Source organism: Temnothorax americanus, unplaced genomic scaffold (assembly GCF_048541705.1).
Source record: "Temnothorax americanus isolate GAGA-0224 unplaced genomic scaffold, ASM4854170v1 Scaffold24, whole genome shotgun sequence".
Lineage (NCBI taxonomy): Eukaryota > Metazoa > Arthropoda > Insecta > Hymenoptera > Formicidae > Temnothorax > Temnothorax americanus.
In genome coordinates this window covers 180,919-195,785 of record NW_027509381.1, presented here as the reverse complement: position 1 = coordinate 195,785, position 14,867 = coordinate 180,919, and the positions used below count along the sequence as shown (strand labels likewise).

Sequence of the window (14,867 nt, the reverse complement as noted above, 5' to 3'; positions counted from 1 at the left end):
TAAAAATATATATCACTATGCTATGTAATCAACTAAATTATTGACTTTCTTTATAATATTTATTTTTAAGTATATATGTATATCCTTTTTGTGCCAACAAATACGACATTTTTTCTGCAAAGCGATATATTTCAAAATTATTGAAATCGGGAGAAGCTCCCTATCTCTCTGCATAGGGTAACTCCGATATATACACCGCACCTAAGAAAATCTTAATTTATCAAGTACTATTTACTATATTTAAGGCAAATGAATTATACCAATAAAAACTTTATATTGTCTAACATTATAAAAAAATTAGAAATATGAAATATTTATTCTTTGTATTTAACAAAAAAAGAACTTTTAGAAACACTTGTATTTTTGTCATATATCCCATAAGAATGGGATATTCATAGATGGAATATACACTTTATAAAAAATTACAAATAATGTTTATAAATAAGGCAATAAAATATAATAAATTATAAAATGTGTGTAAAAAGTTTATTGAGGTATAAGAATGATAAACAAATTAAAAAACTATAAAATTTTAAGAATTAAGAAAATAGTCGAACGATAGATGCATTAAAGGTTATTGTTATACGATTCAAAAAAAGAAGAAAAAAGAACACATAAGAGATTTCAATTTTTGCAGAGTGTCTACTATATATAGCATAAATCCCGCACGCTAAAAATGCCGTATATCGCGAACAGATGTGGGATATACAAAATATCAAGCTAAATAAAGAATACAGGAGCTATGCACTTGTATTTTTGGTATATTCCACCTATTACTATATCCCTCTACACTTATGTATCATGAAATAACCCCCACAGTAATCATTTTACGTAGGTCATAATATGATCGCGCTATTTACTACATTGAGAAATCAATTCAACTCATGACGATTTCGTTAATATTAATATGTAGTAAAGAACTGAAATGACAACACAACACTAACATGGCATAAAGGCACATAATAACAGAATGATCGCGAGCAAATACCTTCCTTTTTTTGCTTCTATTTTTTTAACTTCTGATGTGACATAAATCCCCGCGTGGCGTAAATATCGGAGTTACCCTATTTAATTTATTTAGAATAGAGATCTGACGCGAATTATATATCGTTTAAAGTAAGTTTTAAACATTCTATAATTTGCATAAGATATTATGACAAAATCCTTTTTATCACTTTATAAAAGTAATAAAAGTGCTGTTCCCCCCTCCGAATGGATTTATCTCATCTTGGAATGATGGAAAGGCATATAAGGTCGCACTCGGAGGTGTAACTGACAATGAGTACAATCTACGAAGAGAAATCTCCCACACAAGGTATAAGCTATAGTGATTTACTATACCGATTATTGCTGTGTGGCGCAAGGGGAGTTATGTCGCAAACGGTGCCTCCCGGATACCGTGTGCCCTTCGGGAATACGAATCAAATTCCGGGCATTCGCGACTCTATCCGGATAAAATTGTGCGATCGCGGTATTTGTGGAACGAAAAATAAAATTTAGTTCCATTTTGTTCCAGAAATAACAATAAAGGCCCCCGCACAATGAAAAATATAAGGAACAAAGAACAGATATTAACGATTAGAAATAAGAAATCAGGAATAAAGCTGGTGTAACATTAATACACGGCTTTTGATAAAATCTATTGCCTGTGTTATTCATTGTTTCTGTTGCCTGTATTTTTCATTGTGCGGAGACCTTAACAATTCAAATAATTCAAACAAAGTCCTCCAAGATATGGTATTCCTAGGGAGCGAACGACTGGAGGAGTCCCCAGTTGCGGAATCGGGTCTAACTAAAACTCGAGTTTGCTATAGCAGCGTTATAAAAAGCAGCTGCAAAGAGAAGGACAGGCTGAAAAAGCCCAAAGTCCTACTCTTCGGATACAAAAGATAAAGAGAGAAAGATATGGTCAACATCTGACACGTAAAAGCGTGTCTTTTTTTTTTATGTCACAATATTTCCAATCTGTCGGACAGTCACCCAGGCAGAAGCCCAAGGTCACTGATCAAGGATGTCGGTGAAGTGGGTGTGATCAGAAAGCTGATCAGCAGATCCTTGAACTTCGAAAGTGCGCTAGTTCTCACCTTCATGAGAAATTCCTGAGAAAAAAATAGCGTAATCATTTTTATATAAATGCGCCAATGAACAATTAGCGGATTAGCTAAAAAGCCTATTCACCGAGATCAAAATGAGGGATATTCCTTTCGATGCATTGCCAGCCGATGAGCTAACACCCAAACACCATTGGTACATGTGGAAGAACCTGATTTGTCGGTTGAGGAGACTATTATCTTTCTTCAACAGACAAAACACAGGTCTGGTAGCCAAGTCGTCGTAAGGGAGAGTGAAAGCAGGGATGTCAAGTGCGTCCATGTCGCTGCCTTGATCAGCGGCTTCTGGAAGCCCTGAAAAACTGTTTCAAGCCCTTCTGCTGCTTAGGTTGAGTAACTGTAAAGTTGCTCGATAAAGAACGCGGAGATGATATATATGTAACGTCTGGTGTTACAAATATAGAAACTGTTTGAAAGAGGACAGGTCTTACCATCCCGGTGCTGTAAAGTCAAACCAATCAGCAAAGTTCACTAAACTTGAGGTAAGTTTTCTCTATTCTGATTGATTAAATTTCTATCCAATCTCAATCCCAATCCGTCTGATACGGGCTTAAAACAACTTGTATCATAGCAAGAGCGCTGATTAAGATGTAGTAAGTAGAACTTGGCAATTCTAGCCGGATGCATGGCTGTGATATAGGCAATATTAGCATTAATTGAGGAGCCATGGCTCCTGAATAAGACTATAGGCGCATACTATCGACTATTTGCGTCGATTTACAGTTTAGTAGATCATTAAAAAGCTTAGAGTTATTATGAAAACGCGCTTACTTATCAACTTGATATCGACTCGACTAAAAAGTCAAAAGACAGTTTGATAACTTTTTGATGAAAGTGTCGATCGACTATCATCGATCGTGTTACCACGCCAGAGTATGAAGTTGTATATATTATCGACAAAAATATTGTACTTTCTAATACATAGGTTAACCCAAGTAGCAGCGAGTAACGTCAAATGACGTATTAATTACGCTTAGTGACATCTTTAACATCAATAAAATAAAACATCATTAAGACGTCTTCAGACGTCATCCTGCTACCTGGGAATTAACACGAGAAGCTCGTTAAAACTGGATACACTCATTCTGTAATAATATAGTCCTCGATTAAATTGTTTAGTTGATAAGAAATCGTTGTTGCTGCTCGACATCTATTAAACAGTTTAGTCGATGTAAGTTGATACTATGCGCCCAGTCTAATTTTATCAAGCTCTGAAGAGCTGTGGAACTATTTTCAAAGATTATTTTCAAAAACTTTTTTTAAATAAAAGTAAGAGTTTTCTTGACTCACTTTCATTTGACTGGTCTTTATATGTATACATGCATATACAGGGTGTCCCATGACTCGAGGTCTATACGTTAAGGTAATGTTATTGAAGTCATTTAGAGTTGAAATTGTTTAATGTCCGTAAATAATGCTTCCTAACAGAACTACAACCATTGAAAGTTGATGTGAATATTTAAAAAAAAAAAAAGAAAAAATACATTTAATTTAACTTGTTTATTTACAAATTCTGTTCAAAATTATCTCCTGCAGATTCAATGCAAAGTCTTGTCTTCGGTAAAAGTGATCTAATAGCTCGCTCCACCATGCCAGGAGAATTTCTTATTTGCGTTGCTGCATCCATCATAATTCTGTTCACAACTTTATCTCTGTTGCGAGATTGTTCTGCATAAACTACTGACTTCATATGCCCCCAAAGAAAGTAGTCCAAGGATATTTATTTGAAAATGTTTCAAATATTCATATTAACTTTCAATAGTTGTGGTTCTGTCAGGAACATTTACGGATATATGTTTATTAAACAATTTCAACTCTAAATGACTTCAATAACACACCCTTAATGCATGGACCTCGAGTCATGGGACACCCTGTATAATATGTATATATAATATACATATATGTACATAATTTATTAATGTATATTAATATGTGTATGTATTCTAATTCTTTAAATAGTTTTTGTATTACACACATAAAATAGCAAAATTATGTATAAAATTCTATCCTGAATTCTGATACGAATCATAGATAAATTAAAGTGAGCTTAAAATTCTGAAACGATGATAGTTGGTATTTAACGCTGAATGCACAAGTATGTACATACGGGATAATTTTCCGAGCTTCTCCGATAGCCGATTGTCAAATTTCCAAAATGCGCGTAACATTATGGTCCTCTTTCGAGAGTGCCTTTAAGTGAAGGCGCTAAGGGCAATAGCCCGCATTGGAATGTCTTTTGAAAAATGGCATGACCCGTTCGCGTATATGGTTAATTCGTAAAGTAGTAGGACGGATACTTACGATACAAGTAGCGTGGAACAAAGAAGTAACAATTTAAGGCTGACAATGAGTCATGCCGACAGTTCAAGTCAGCAAAATCCTCAGTGACTCCCTGCCCTAATTAGATTATAGTCCCATTTATAATATTGTAGGCAGGGGAGAAAAACTAGTAATCTTATTTAGGAGTGAATTGCACCAATGCAACGATCTGGATTAATTAACTTCCAAGTTAATCTGCTGTTCCTTTTTAGATCATATGCCCATTTATCAAGATATTTTTGAAATCATATTGTAAACTCTATGATGCAAAGCCGAGATTGTTTTGTTTTATAGAATTATCCAGATATCAATACTTTCCGATGTTATATTGTTATATGTATATTGTATGTACCGTTTCTGTAAACTTTGGAACTATATGATAGGATGTAAAGATATTCTTTTACTCGATATTTAATTATCGCAATGAAACATCCGATATTGTGAGTTTTTCATGGCAATTTAGAGAAACATTCTACACAGCAGAGGAATTATAACCGCAGTCATGTCTAACCGAGACCGATGCAATTAGCACCCGAAAATCAACGCTTGTTACAACGACGTTTCGATGCTGAAATTTGTCCGTCTGGCATTTTCCATTCTATAATCCATTCTATAATCTTCCACTCTGCCTGTGAAGCTTCTCCGGAAGTTCTTGTCGAGACGAGCGACCTTCGGACGCCTCTCGGTGAGCGATCTGGTCAAACCGGCTGTCTGGCGTCTCCTATTCGATAAGTACTTGGGCTTAGCCGTATGACCCTCGCGAGATCTATCATCATATTCGTTCGAGCTCGTCGACCATCTATTTGCGCGTTCGGAGAGCATCCCGTCATAGGAAGCAAACGAGATGTCGACGCTTCGATACGCTCGCGGTGTCTCTTCCTGCGCTCTAGTAGAAGTGCCCATTGGCTCGAGTGGGTGTCTGTTGTGTAAAAGATACTGGAGTTCTCTTTCATGCCAGTGCGGATGCGTGACATGTGGTAACGGATACGTGGTGCTGTCGGGTCGGAATGGATTCCTGGTATAATTGGTAGAAAAGCATTTTGCGTCTTGAACGGTCAAAGATCGACTTGGCCGAGTGAGCATGGCTGGATTGTTCACGGGATCGCCCTCTCTGGTACTACGTTCCCTCAAATTTCTCAGTGGCACGATATCCTTGCCGCCGAAGGGATCACCAGGGAAGACTTCTTGTATCGGACTGGCGAAAATGAGCGTTCTACAAAGACAATATCGATTGTTCCACTCGCTCGAGTATACCGTATTCTGCAGTTATAGCAATTTATAGTTATTTCGCAACTTATGTTAGAAATGGAACTAAGTGAATATTGCATTCGGACATTATGCGACATTCCTCTTTCTAATCTATTGGGACTGGCTAAACTGCGATACGCTATCTGGTGGCGAAAACAGAACTAAAAAGAGTAGGTCGCCGGCTGCCACATAAATAAATCGATTTAAAAACTATTGGACCGTACACTTGTATTAAAAACATATAAAATAGGGGTAGAATTTTCCGGGGAGTGCTACAGAGTGTATAGTTTTTTGTTATCTATTTTCTGGAAACCGATTTTTTTAATTTTTCCAATTTTTTAATTAAAAGAATTGGAAAAACCGGTTTCCAGAAAATCGGTAACAAAAAACTATATACATAGTGGCACTCCCCGGAAAATTTTACCCCTATTTCATATAATTTTGGTAAAAATTTGGTTCAGGGAATAAGCACATACGTCATATTGTAGAGTGACAAGTGACCTACTCTCTCCGGCCATTTTGCCTTGTGACGTCACGACCGTCAATCCCAATAAGCGGTAATTGCCTTAACTTTGAGTCATAGATTGTAAACGTTAATTCTCAATTTGGCGGACATTAATGGCAGAATTAAAAATTATCCTGTAATAAAAGATACGAAGAAAAACACAAGATATAAAAAATCTCTTTCTTTAAACAGTATTTTGATTTTATAAAATAAAAATAATTAAAAAAATAAATCAAGAAGAGTATAAATTTAACTTAAATAGTTTTCGGAAAATTTTTGAGAATTTGTTTAATCGCGAGTAAGAGATTGTAAACCTGAATAAAATATACAGGAGAATATATTTGTAAGGTATACATCGCCAAGTTGAAAGTTAACAATGATTATGAAATGATTACCAATTAATAACAATACAGCCATAATATACCGGAATACAGCCATAATTCGCCATTACGTGGTGAGTAAGCAGAAACAAAGCACAGTATAATTATTAATAAGCAGTAAATAATATCAGCAATAATAATCGATAAAACTTGCTTGGAATTATCGCAAAAAATATGCGTAGAGAAAGATTGCTCATCATTCAAAATTAATACAATACAACAAAAGCAGGGTGATGATGAGACTTACCTAGTGCTTTCCTGTTTCTGATCATTAATATACATTTTGTCTTTTGCCGACATAAATTCTTCGAAGGACGGCATCCTCCTCCTAGGATTCAATCTTTCCCTCGAGCGCGAATGATCGGCCAATTTATCAACTTGAATATCGCGATCGCTCTTTTCGCTTCTGTCGAAACTGTCGAGGTATCTAAGACCACGGTTAGCATCCTGTTCGGCGAGATTTTGAAATTCGTCCGCGGTCACTAACGTATAGCTGCGCCTGTTGTGCTTCAAGATCGACTTCAAGCAAAAATACGTCTTCGAGTTGGGCAGCTTCCAGCAGGCCTCGTTTGACATAGGATTCACCATAATCTTGCTACGCGGTTCGGTTTTCGGAATAGCACCCATGTTTCTCGGGGAAACGCTTGTCTCGTCAAGGGAGAGGGAACGATGATGAGTCAAAGAGGGCGGAAGGGAGGCCGGGAATCTCCTGTAGCGTTCGGGAGGATGCGGCCTTTCGTACGGAAGATTTGTTTGTACGTTGGCAAAGCCAGCTTTGCCAATTCCTAATAGTTTCTCTTCGTTCTCTAATATGTTCTCCAGGCTTCTGACCTTGTCCTTCGGGAGTTCCGCTAGTTCCGATCGTGATCTTAAATTAGGTTCGGAAATGTCACGGGGTATAGCCCGGTACTCTCTTTCAGACGTCATGCCGGAAATAAAATCCGCCGACGAAGTCTGAGAACCTTCGTTAGATTTGTTTTTAGTGACAACATGGGGAGGATGTGGAATGTCAGTGTTAATCGTTTGCGTGCTGACGGAAATTCTGCCACAGCTGCTGCATCTGCTTGGAGACGCTTTGACTTGGAGATCGTCCATGGAACAGGGAGCCAAGTGTGCGGGAGGATGCAATCGCCCATCAGCCGTTGTCCGTAGCGTCGCTAATTCACTCTCGAAGGTATCGCTAACTTCGGTGCTCATTGGTAAGTGTTCTCTGTTGGTCGCGATCTCGATGTAGCTGCGCTCGTTCATCGTCCTGAGGTCGTAGTCGTTTACATTCTCGTGACAAGGACAAGGGCAGTGGCACTCGCATGGCATCGGGGATAGCATTCGTTTAGGATCGTCTACGTTGCAAGACGCCTCTACATTGCTCGCGCATCCAGCATTATTCACGATCGCATTATTGCGACGATCGTGCTGTTCGGCACGCTCGTAGAGAAGCGCCTCGGAGTAGCTGGGCACCATGTCGGTTGCGACATCCGTTTGCCTTTGTTCCGGCTCTTTGTTGCGAGGCGTTGCTGGTTCCATCAGTAATGCCTCGCTGTAACTGGGCGCCAGCATGTAAGAGCCTGGCTGGCTTAGCTGGCTCATAGATGCGTGGATGGGTTCACCGGAGGTTGGTGTATCATAATTTACGCCAAACAGCTTGGTAACCTGACAGAAGACCCGCCTTGCATTATTTTCGTAGATTTCATCGTACATCATCTTATATATAGAAAAAAGTAATCTGTTAAACTTTTAAATTCCTTAAAGTGTTTAATCAAATTTTGGATAAAAATGTTCTGGACACTCTCTAATGTTCCAGCTGTTTTGATTTAATTTATAGACAAAATTATTAAAATTTTAACAGACATAGCATGTTAATAAATAAAAATTAAAAATAAATTTTGGTAATTATGTAGTATAGGGGACCATCCTCCGATGACCTTGACTTTAACATATGTTGTCAAAGTCACCCTTCTGAGTGACCTTCAGAAAGTTTTAGCCCTTGGTTATTGTTTGTTAAAAAGTTATTAACTAAAAAGTTTGAGAAATTTGCCAGTTTGTGTCAGTGTTAAAGAAAGTAATTTGCTGGTATGTGTATAGACAGTACACATGTAGACGAAGAAAGGGCGATAGCTACCGCCCCTCCTCCGCAGACAGGGGTGGGTGGGGGTAAACCTTGGTTTGCATGAAAAGTTGAAAACCCGAACCGTACAATGATAAATTTTGTTATTTCCCTATAAAAAGACCAAAATTATGAATGAAAAAAGACATTCAATAATATTCCATTCAATGTACCGCTTTAAAAATGTAATGTATATATAAATAAAAGAATGTAATGTATAAAGCTTCTCACCTTCAATATTGATAAAATAATTATGCTCATTTGACACGTTTTCGTAAAATGAATATAAAACTTAAAAATGGCGATCATTGGAAACATGCTGTAATTTAATTTTCAAATTATAGCATATGTCCAATGTCTAAACACTTTATGTTGTCAACAATAGTAGGAAAGGTAATCAAGGACAACTCATGCTTATAGTGAAGAATGTAATATGAAAGCATATAATCATATACGCTATCAGAATATTACATTTTATTCGTTAAATTTTTTTGTTAATAACCTTTTAACAAACTGACCGAGGGCTAAAACCTTCTAAAGGTCATTCAGAAGGGTGACCTTAACAACATATGTCATCAAGATCAAGGTTATCAGAGGGTGGTCCCCTATACTGCATAATTACCCTCTTTTCATCAGGAAACTGCGAGAAATATTTTAGAAGCGATAATGAATGTCTTTGAAGCGTGTTTCAAAATAGCTGTGTTTGAGCGGTTTAAAATAAGAGATGAAAAGTTTTGAATGAGAGTTATAAAGTTCATTTGTGTAAAGTAAATGTTACGTATATGTAAGATAAGGACGTAGCTTGGTGCCTCGTATGTGCGTGCATGTGCGCGCGCATATGTGTGGGGGTGGGGGGAGTAGGGATAGGAGTGTACGCATACATTTGTGCGTGGATAGTAAGAATCAGTGTTTACAAATGTTGCAAGATTCGAACCTGGAATTTCCCTGGCTGAGGTAATATTTTTCGCAATAATTTCTTTACAGTTTTTAGATAATTAAATCGCGTTGATTTAATTCCGGGGAGGGAAAGGTTTTTAATGTTCCAATGATAACTGTGTTTTAAGTCCAATAAAAAATCGGCGCGCAGTTTATTAAGTTGGAATATTATATATGTGTATTATTAATTTCTATATTTGCGTACCAAGTACAGCGCCTGACGCGCATTTGCCGTTGATTATTTATTGACACTTTTACGAGTCTAATTACATCCCAGGTAGCACATACACATTTCAGAGATGGTTTATAAGTGTTTTTCCGAAACGTTTTATAACCGATTTCTAGAAACGTTTCTCATGAGTAAAAATGTCCATTCGAAAAACGTTCGCTAGAACGTTTCTTTTCCGATAAAATAACGTTTAAAGAACTATTATAGAAACGTTTTGATTTATTAATGATAAAGACATTTTAGATAAAGACACTTAAAATTTCTACTTTTCACGTCTTTTGAACGTGTTTATGACGTCTTTGAGACATGCGTGAGAATATTCTAGAAGCTTTATGCATATACCATCTATGACGTCTATTCTTTTTCGAAGAAATTCCTGAACTGGTGCACATTCGTGCAATAAGTTAAAGTGAAACAAAATATATTTGTTTCACTCTAACTTAATTGCATTACTGATGTGCACCAGTTCAGGAAGTTCTTCAAAACGGAACACACGTATATATATATATATATATATATATATATATATATATATAAATGTTCTTTCAATGGCCACATTCAGCAGAATGTTTATTTTGCAACTGTTGGAAGTTTTCTAAGCTCAGATTTGTCCGATGACAAATAGATTAAGACCGGTAGGACAAAATTAATTTAAGTAAATAAGTGGCTATATGTGCATGAATAAAATTATTTATTTTGTGTAATAATTAGTGCAATATAAACTTAAATGTTTCAAAAAAGGCTATTAAAGCTATTATATATATAGATAAAGCAAATTATAATTTTGAAAGGAAAAATTTAACAAATAGGTTCTTTACTGTTATGAAACTATGTATACGTTCAAAAAACGTATATGAAACTAATATGTGCTACCTGGGATATTTATATTATTTCCTTCTTCTTTCAACCTCAAATAAGGTAACATAAAAAGCATGTTTTAGAGGTTCCCGTTGAGGTTCCCGTTGAGAACAAAAAATGGCGATTTTTACACCCCCTTTTTTATTCAGTTCTATAAAAGAGGGTATTTCAGGAGAGTATTCTACTCATCAAAATAAACAAAAAAGTTCATATGTATACTGCGTTCACGAAGAGAACGACCAAGCAATCAGCCCAATTTTATACGTGTATAAAGTTAGCCCCGCACTTTTCGAATTCTCTATTTTTATTAATTGTGCTGCATTGTGCTATACGTTTGTGCTGTATTGTGCCACAAACCGCAATTTTGTAACTCAAAGCGTACTCAAGAAAATTAAAAATAAAAATTTTTTTTATAGCCCCGTACTTTCCGAATTTTAAGTTTTTCTTTAATGTGCCATATTGTATTATGTTTGTGCTGACTTGTGCCGCAAACGCGAGATCGATAACTTCAATAACAATTAAGAAAATAAATAAAAACAAAATTATACCAGCTCCGCACTATTGCCGAAACAAACCCAATTTTTTTGGTAGATAAATGATAATTTGTGTAATAATTATTTTTACAACGCATTTATCGAACTTCTGCAAGCAGCGTTGAGTTGCGCTAGAGTATAACAAAAAAAACGGCCGGAGATGTATAAAAAATTGCAGGGATTAAAAATAATGGGTCAAAACAGATGGAGATAAGAAAAAAAATTTCACATTTTTTAATTTTCTAAAATTGTGCTGAGTTGTGCTAGGCGAGCACAATAACTTTTTGTAATGATAAAACAACCGCAAATCGCTAGTTTTTGCAGCACAACCATCTAAAGAAAGCAATTTTTAGGAATTAAAATTTTTAGACCACTACAACTTTTGAATTGTGACAGGGAATAAAATTCTGCGACTTGTGCTGAATTGTGCTAGTCGAGCACAACTAGAAAAACGGCCTGAAAAGTATTGAAAGTTGCAAGGGTTAAAAATAAAGGGGATAGTGGTGAGAAAATATTTCACATTTTTAAATTTTCTACAATTGTACCGAATTGTGCTAGGTGAATACAATAACTTTTCCCAATGACAAAATGTCGTCAGATCACATATTTTATGGATTTTATGGACAATACAGCCACTGTAGTGTCTTTTTGCAGACATTTTGTTATACGTGGGTGCGTGTGCGTGTGTGTATGTGTGACGTCCATGTTGTTCTAGGTTATCTTGGTCGTCCTGGGTTATGCCAAAAGTAGGAATATAATACTCGCAGAGCCCGAATTTTTCGTGTTTGATTGGCTGTAGCTAAACTAAAGCTAAAAAACTGTCCATTATTTAGCTTTGAGCCCATTACATTTTTTGTTCAGTATATATATAAGCTTAAAAAATAAGCTACAACATATTAAAAAAATTAGCCGATTTTACCGAGATCCCATTTCTTAATAATTAATGCGGGGTTTTTTTTTTTAAAGAATGGTAGATCTCATCAAAAGAATCGATTTATGTTATAGGGAATCTGTGTCCTCCGACTGTCGACTGAAGTGATGTATACCATTCAGATGTGTGTGTGTGTGTGTGTGTGTGTGTGTGTGGGTGGGTGTGGGTGTGGGTGTGGGTGTGGGTGTGGGTGTGGGTGTGTGTGTGTGTGTGTGTGTGTGTGTGTGTGTGTGTGTGTGTGTGTGTGTGTGTGTGTGTGTGTGTGTGTGTGTGTGTGTGTGTGTGTGTGTGTGTGTGTGTGTGTGTGTGTGTGTGTGTGTGTGTGTGTGTGTGTGTGTGTGTGTGTGTGTGTGTGTGTGTGTGTGTGTGTGTGTGTGTGTGTGTGTGTGTGTGTGTGTGTGTGTGTGTGTGTGTGTGTGTGTGTGTGTGTGTGTGTGTGTGTGTGTGTGTGTGTGTGTGTGTGTGTGTGTGTGTGTGTGTGTGTGTGTGTGTGTGTGTGGTTGTGTGTGTGTGTGTGTGTGTGTGTGTGTGTGTGTGTGTGTGTGTGTGTGTGTGTGTGTGTGTGTGTGTGTGTTGTGTGTGTGTGTGTGTGTGTGTTTTTGTGTGTGTGTGTGTGTGTTAGGGGGTGTGTGTGTGTGTGTGTGGGTGTGTGGTGTGTGTTTGTGTGTGTGTGTGTGTGTGTGTGTGTGTGTAGGTATGTGTGTGTGTGTGTGTGTGTGTGTGTGTGTGTGTGTGTGTGTGTGTGTGTGTGTGTGTGTGTGTGTGTGTGTGTGTGTGTGTGTGTGTGTGTGTGTGTGTGTGTGTGTGTGTGTGTGTGTGTGTGTGTGTGTGTGTGTGTGTGTGTGTGTGTGTGTGTGTGTGTGTGTGTGTGTGTGTGTGTGTGTGTGTGTGTGTGTGTGTGTGTGTGTGTGTGTGTGTGTGTGTGTGTGTGTGTGTGTGTGTGTGTGTGTGTGTGTGTGTGTGATCTTACAAGGATGCATAACTTCTCAAAGATGCGTCGAAGGAGAGACAGAAATTTCTTAATAAAAAATATTTTTGGTGAGACCTACCATTTCCTACAATTTGTCTCATACTTTCTGAAGCTCTATATATAGATATTCTATGTTACTTTATATGTCTTAATCCAACCTCTCTCTTTCTTTCTTCGTGTGTGTCGAGCGTAATGTATTCTATCTCTTTCGTGCACGTGCCCATGTATGCAATCAGGGATGACATTACAAGATATTAATAAACATAAAATATCAATGATTAAATAATAATTTTATAATAAATAAAGGATGAAGACGTGATAACGAATAAAAAAAATTATTTGAAATAGTATAAGTAAACGAAATTATATATAACGATTAATTTATAATAATAATAATAAAATCTCAAGCGAAACGGTTGAAATAAAAGTCCCTGACTTCCAGATTGTTTTTACCTGATAATCAGCGTACTGCGTTTTGTACTCAATGATTACTCGTAATGGCCAGCTAAGCAGCAGAGCGCTCAGACACCAGTAAATGTAGCGATTCGTGAACCACGGGTTACCAAGAACGGCAACCAGCATCGTGTTGACATTGTATCCGAGATCAAGACCTTCTCTCATCTCCATATAGTCGTCACTGAGTTCCTGCGCAAATGTAGTTTTTAGTTACCTACATTCCTGCATAAAATGATTATGGCTGCGTTCGAAAACTTTACTCAGGTGTACACCGCATCGTTTCTATCTTTGTTACTTACTAAAAATTGAACAAGGACAGAACGCTTCTGGTGTATATATAGGAGCCAACTTTGTGGGGGCAGAACACTCCCCCCCCCCCTAATAATTTTATTGTGGAGATGGCGCCCCCACAATAATTTTGAAATGACAAGAGTTTTGATGATGTAGTTCGTTTGCTACAGCAGGAACAATAACTTTATGCTAGTTCAAAAACTAACAGTTTAAATAAATCGTAAAAAATTCTAGAATTAAGTTTAAACATTGTAGAATGTATTCTCATGATAAAAAATTAACTTTTTAAGTGGCATCATGTTAAAAAAATCCTTTAAAAAATGTTTAAAAAAGTGGTGTGACAACCGAGGGTTAAGCTTTATAAAATTATTCAATACCGCCACAACCTGTAACTCAAGTATGGATCTCCAAGGCCTAAACTATGCAGAAATATCCTGTTTTCCGAATAAAATTTAAGTTTTCATCGAAATGATAAGAATTATGATCAATACTAAAGACGTCAGACATTCAAAACATAAATTTTAGTCACCTTTTTTGAAGGTTCTCAAAATTGAAAGATTCTTTGCGCCGTCATATGTCGTGCCCAGCCACAAATGTCAGTGTCAATATGAAATATTCTGTGGACAATGGCACCTATTGAACGGCACTATAATGTCGACCCGCTGGCCGCTGGCGATCATCTTTTTCGGGATATCAATAGCCCAGGTAGCACATATTAGTTTCATATATAATATGTTTTTTGGGAATATCTCATTCTCGCACGGCTTCGAGTGAGAAATCTCTCGCGCGTGCGGAATCGGCCATCCGTCGCACAGATGGCGCGCACGCGATAGGCCACTTTCCACGCACTTTGTAAAATAGGGTGTGTTAAGCCCCTTGCACAATGCTAGGCAACAGACAATATGAACAGGGAATAGAAATAAGAAATCATGTATAAATGCAGAATAAATAATAACACAGGCAATAGACACAGAGTTTCCGTCACGTTGGAAATTC

General features: G+C 37.0%; 2 protein-coding genes across 5 annotated transcripts in view; both read right to left on the bottom strand.

Moving 5' to 3' along the window:
• Window positions 1–1,495: 1,495 nt before the first annotated feature.
• Window positions 1,496–2,373, bottom strand: LOC143898851 (uncharacterized). The gene is made up of 2 exons (XM_077408636.1): window positions 2,179–2,373; window positions 1,496–2,099 (listed from the first exon to the last, which is right to left on the bottom strand). The coding sequence occupies exons 1-2, from the start codon at window positions 2,371–2,373 to the stop codon at window positions 1,977–1,979; spliced, it is 318 nt and encodes a 105-aa protein (XP_077264762.1). The 3' UTR covers window positions 1,496–1,976.
• Window positions 1,496–14,867, bottom strand: part of LOC143898848 (uncharacterized) — a 28,195-nt gene continuing 14,823 nt past the window's right edge. For 2 of the 4 annotated variants that reach the window (XM_077408631.1, XM_077408632.1), the window contains exons 7-9: window positions 13,578–13,769; window positions 6,811–8,213; window positions 1,496–5,643 (exon numbers count right to left, since the gene is read on the bottom strand). In XM_077408631.1, the coding sequence (XP_077264757.1) occupies window positions 4,980–5,643; window positions 6,811–8,213; window positions 13,578–13,769 (2,259 nt within the window). In that variant the 3' untranslated portion in view covers window positions 1,496–4,979. The remainder of the gene's footprint in view (window positions 5,644–6,810; window positions 8,214–13,577; window positions 13,770–14,867) is intronic. The other 2 variants (XM_077408633.1, XM_077408634.1) reach the window with 2 other exon arrangements.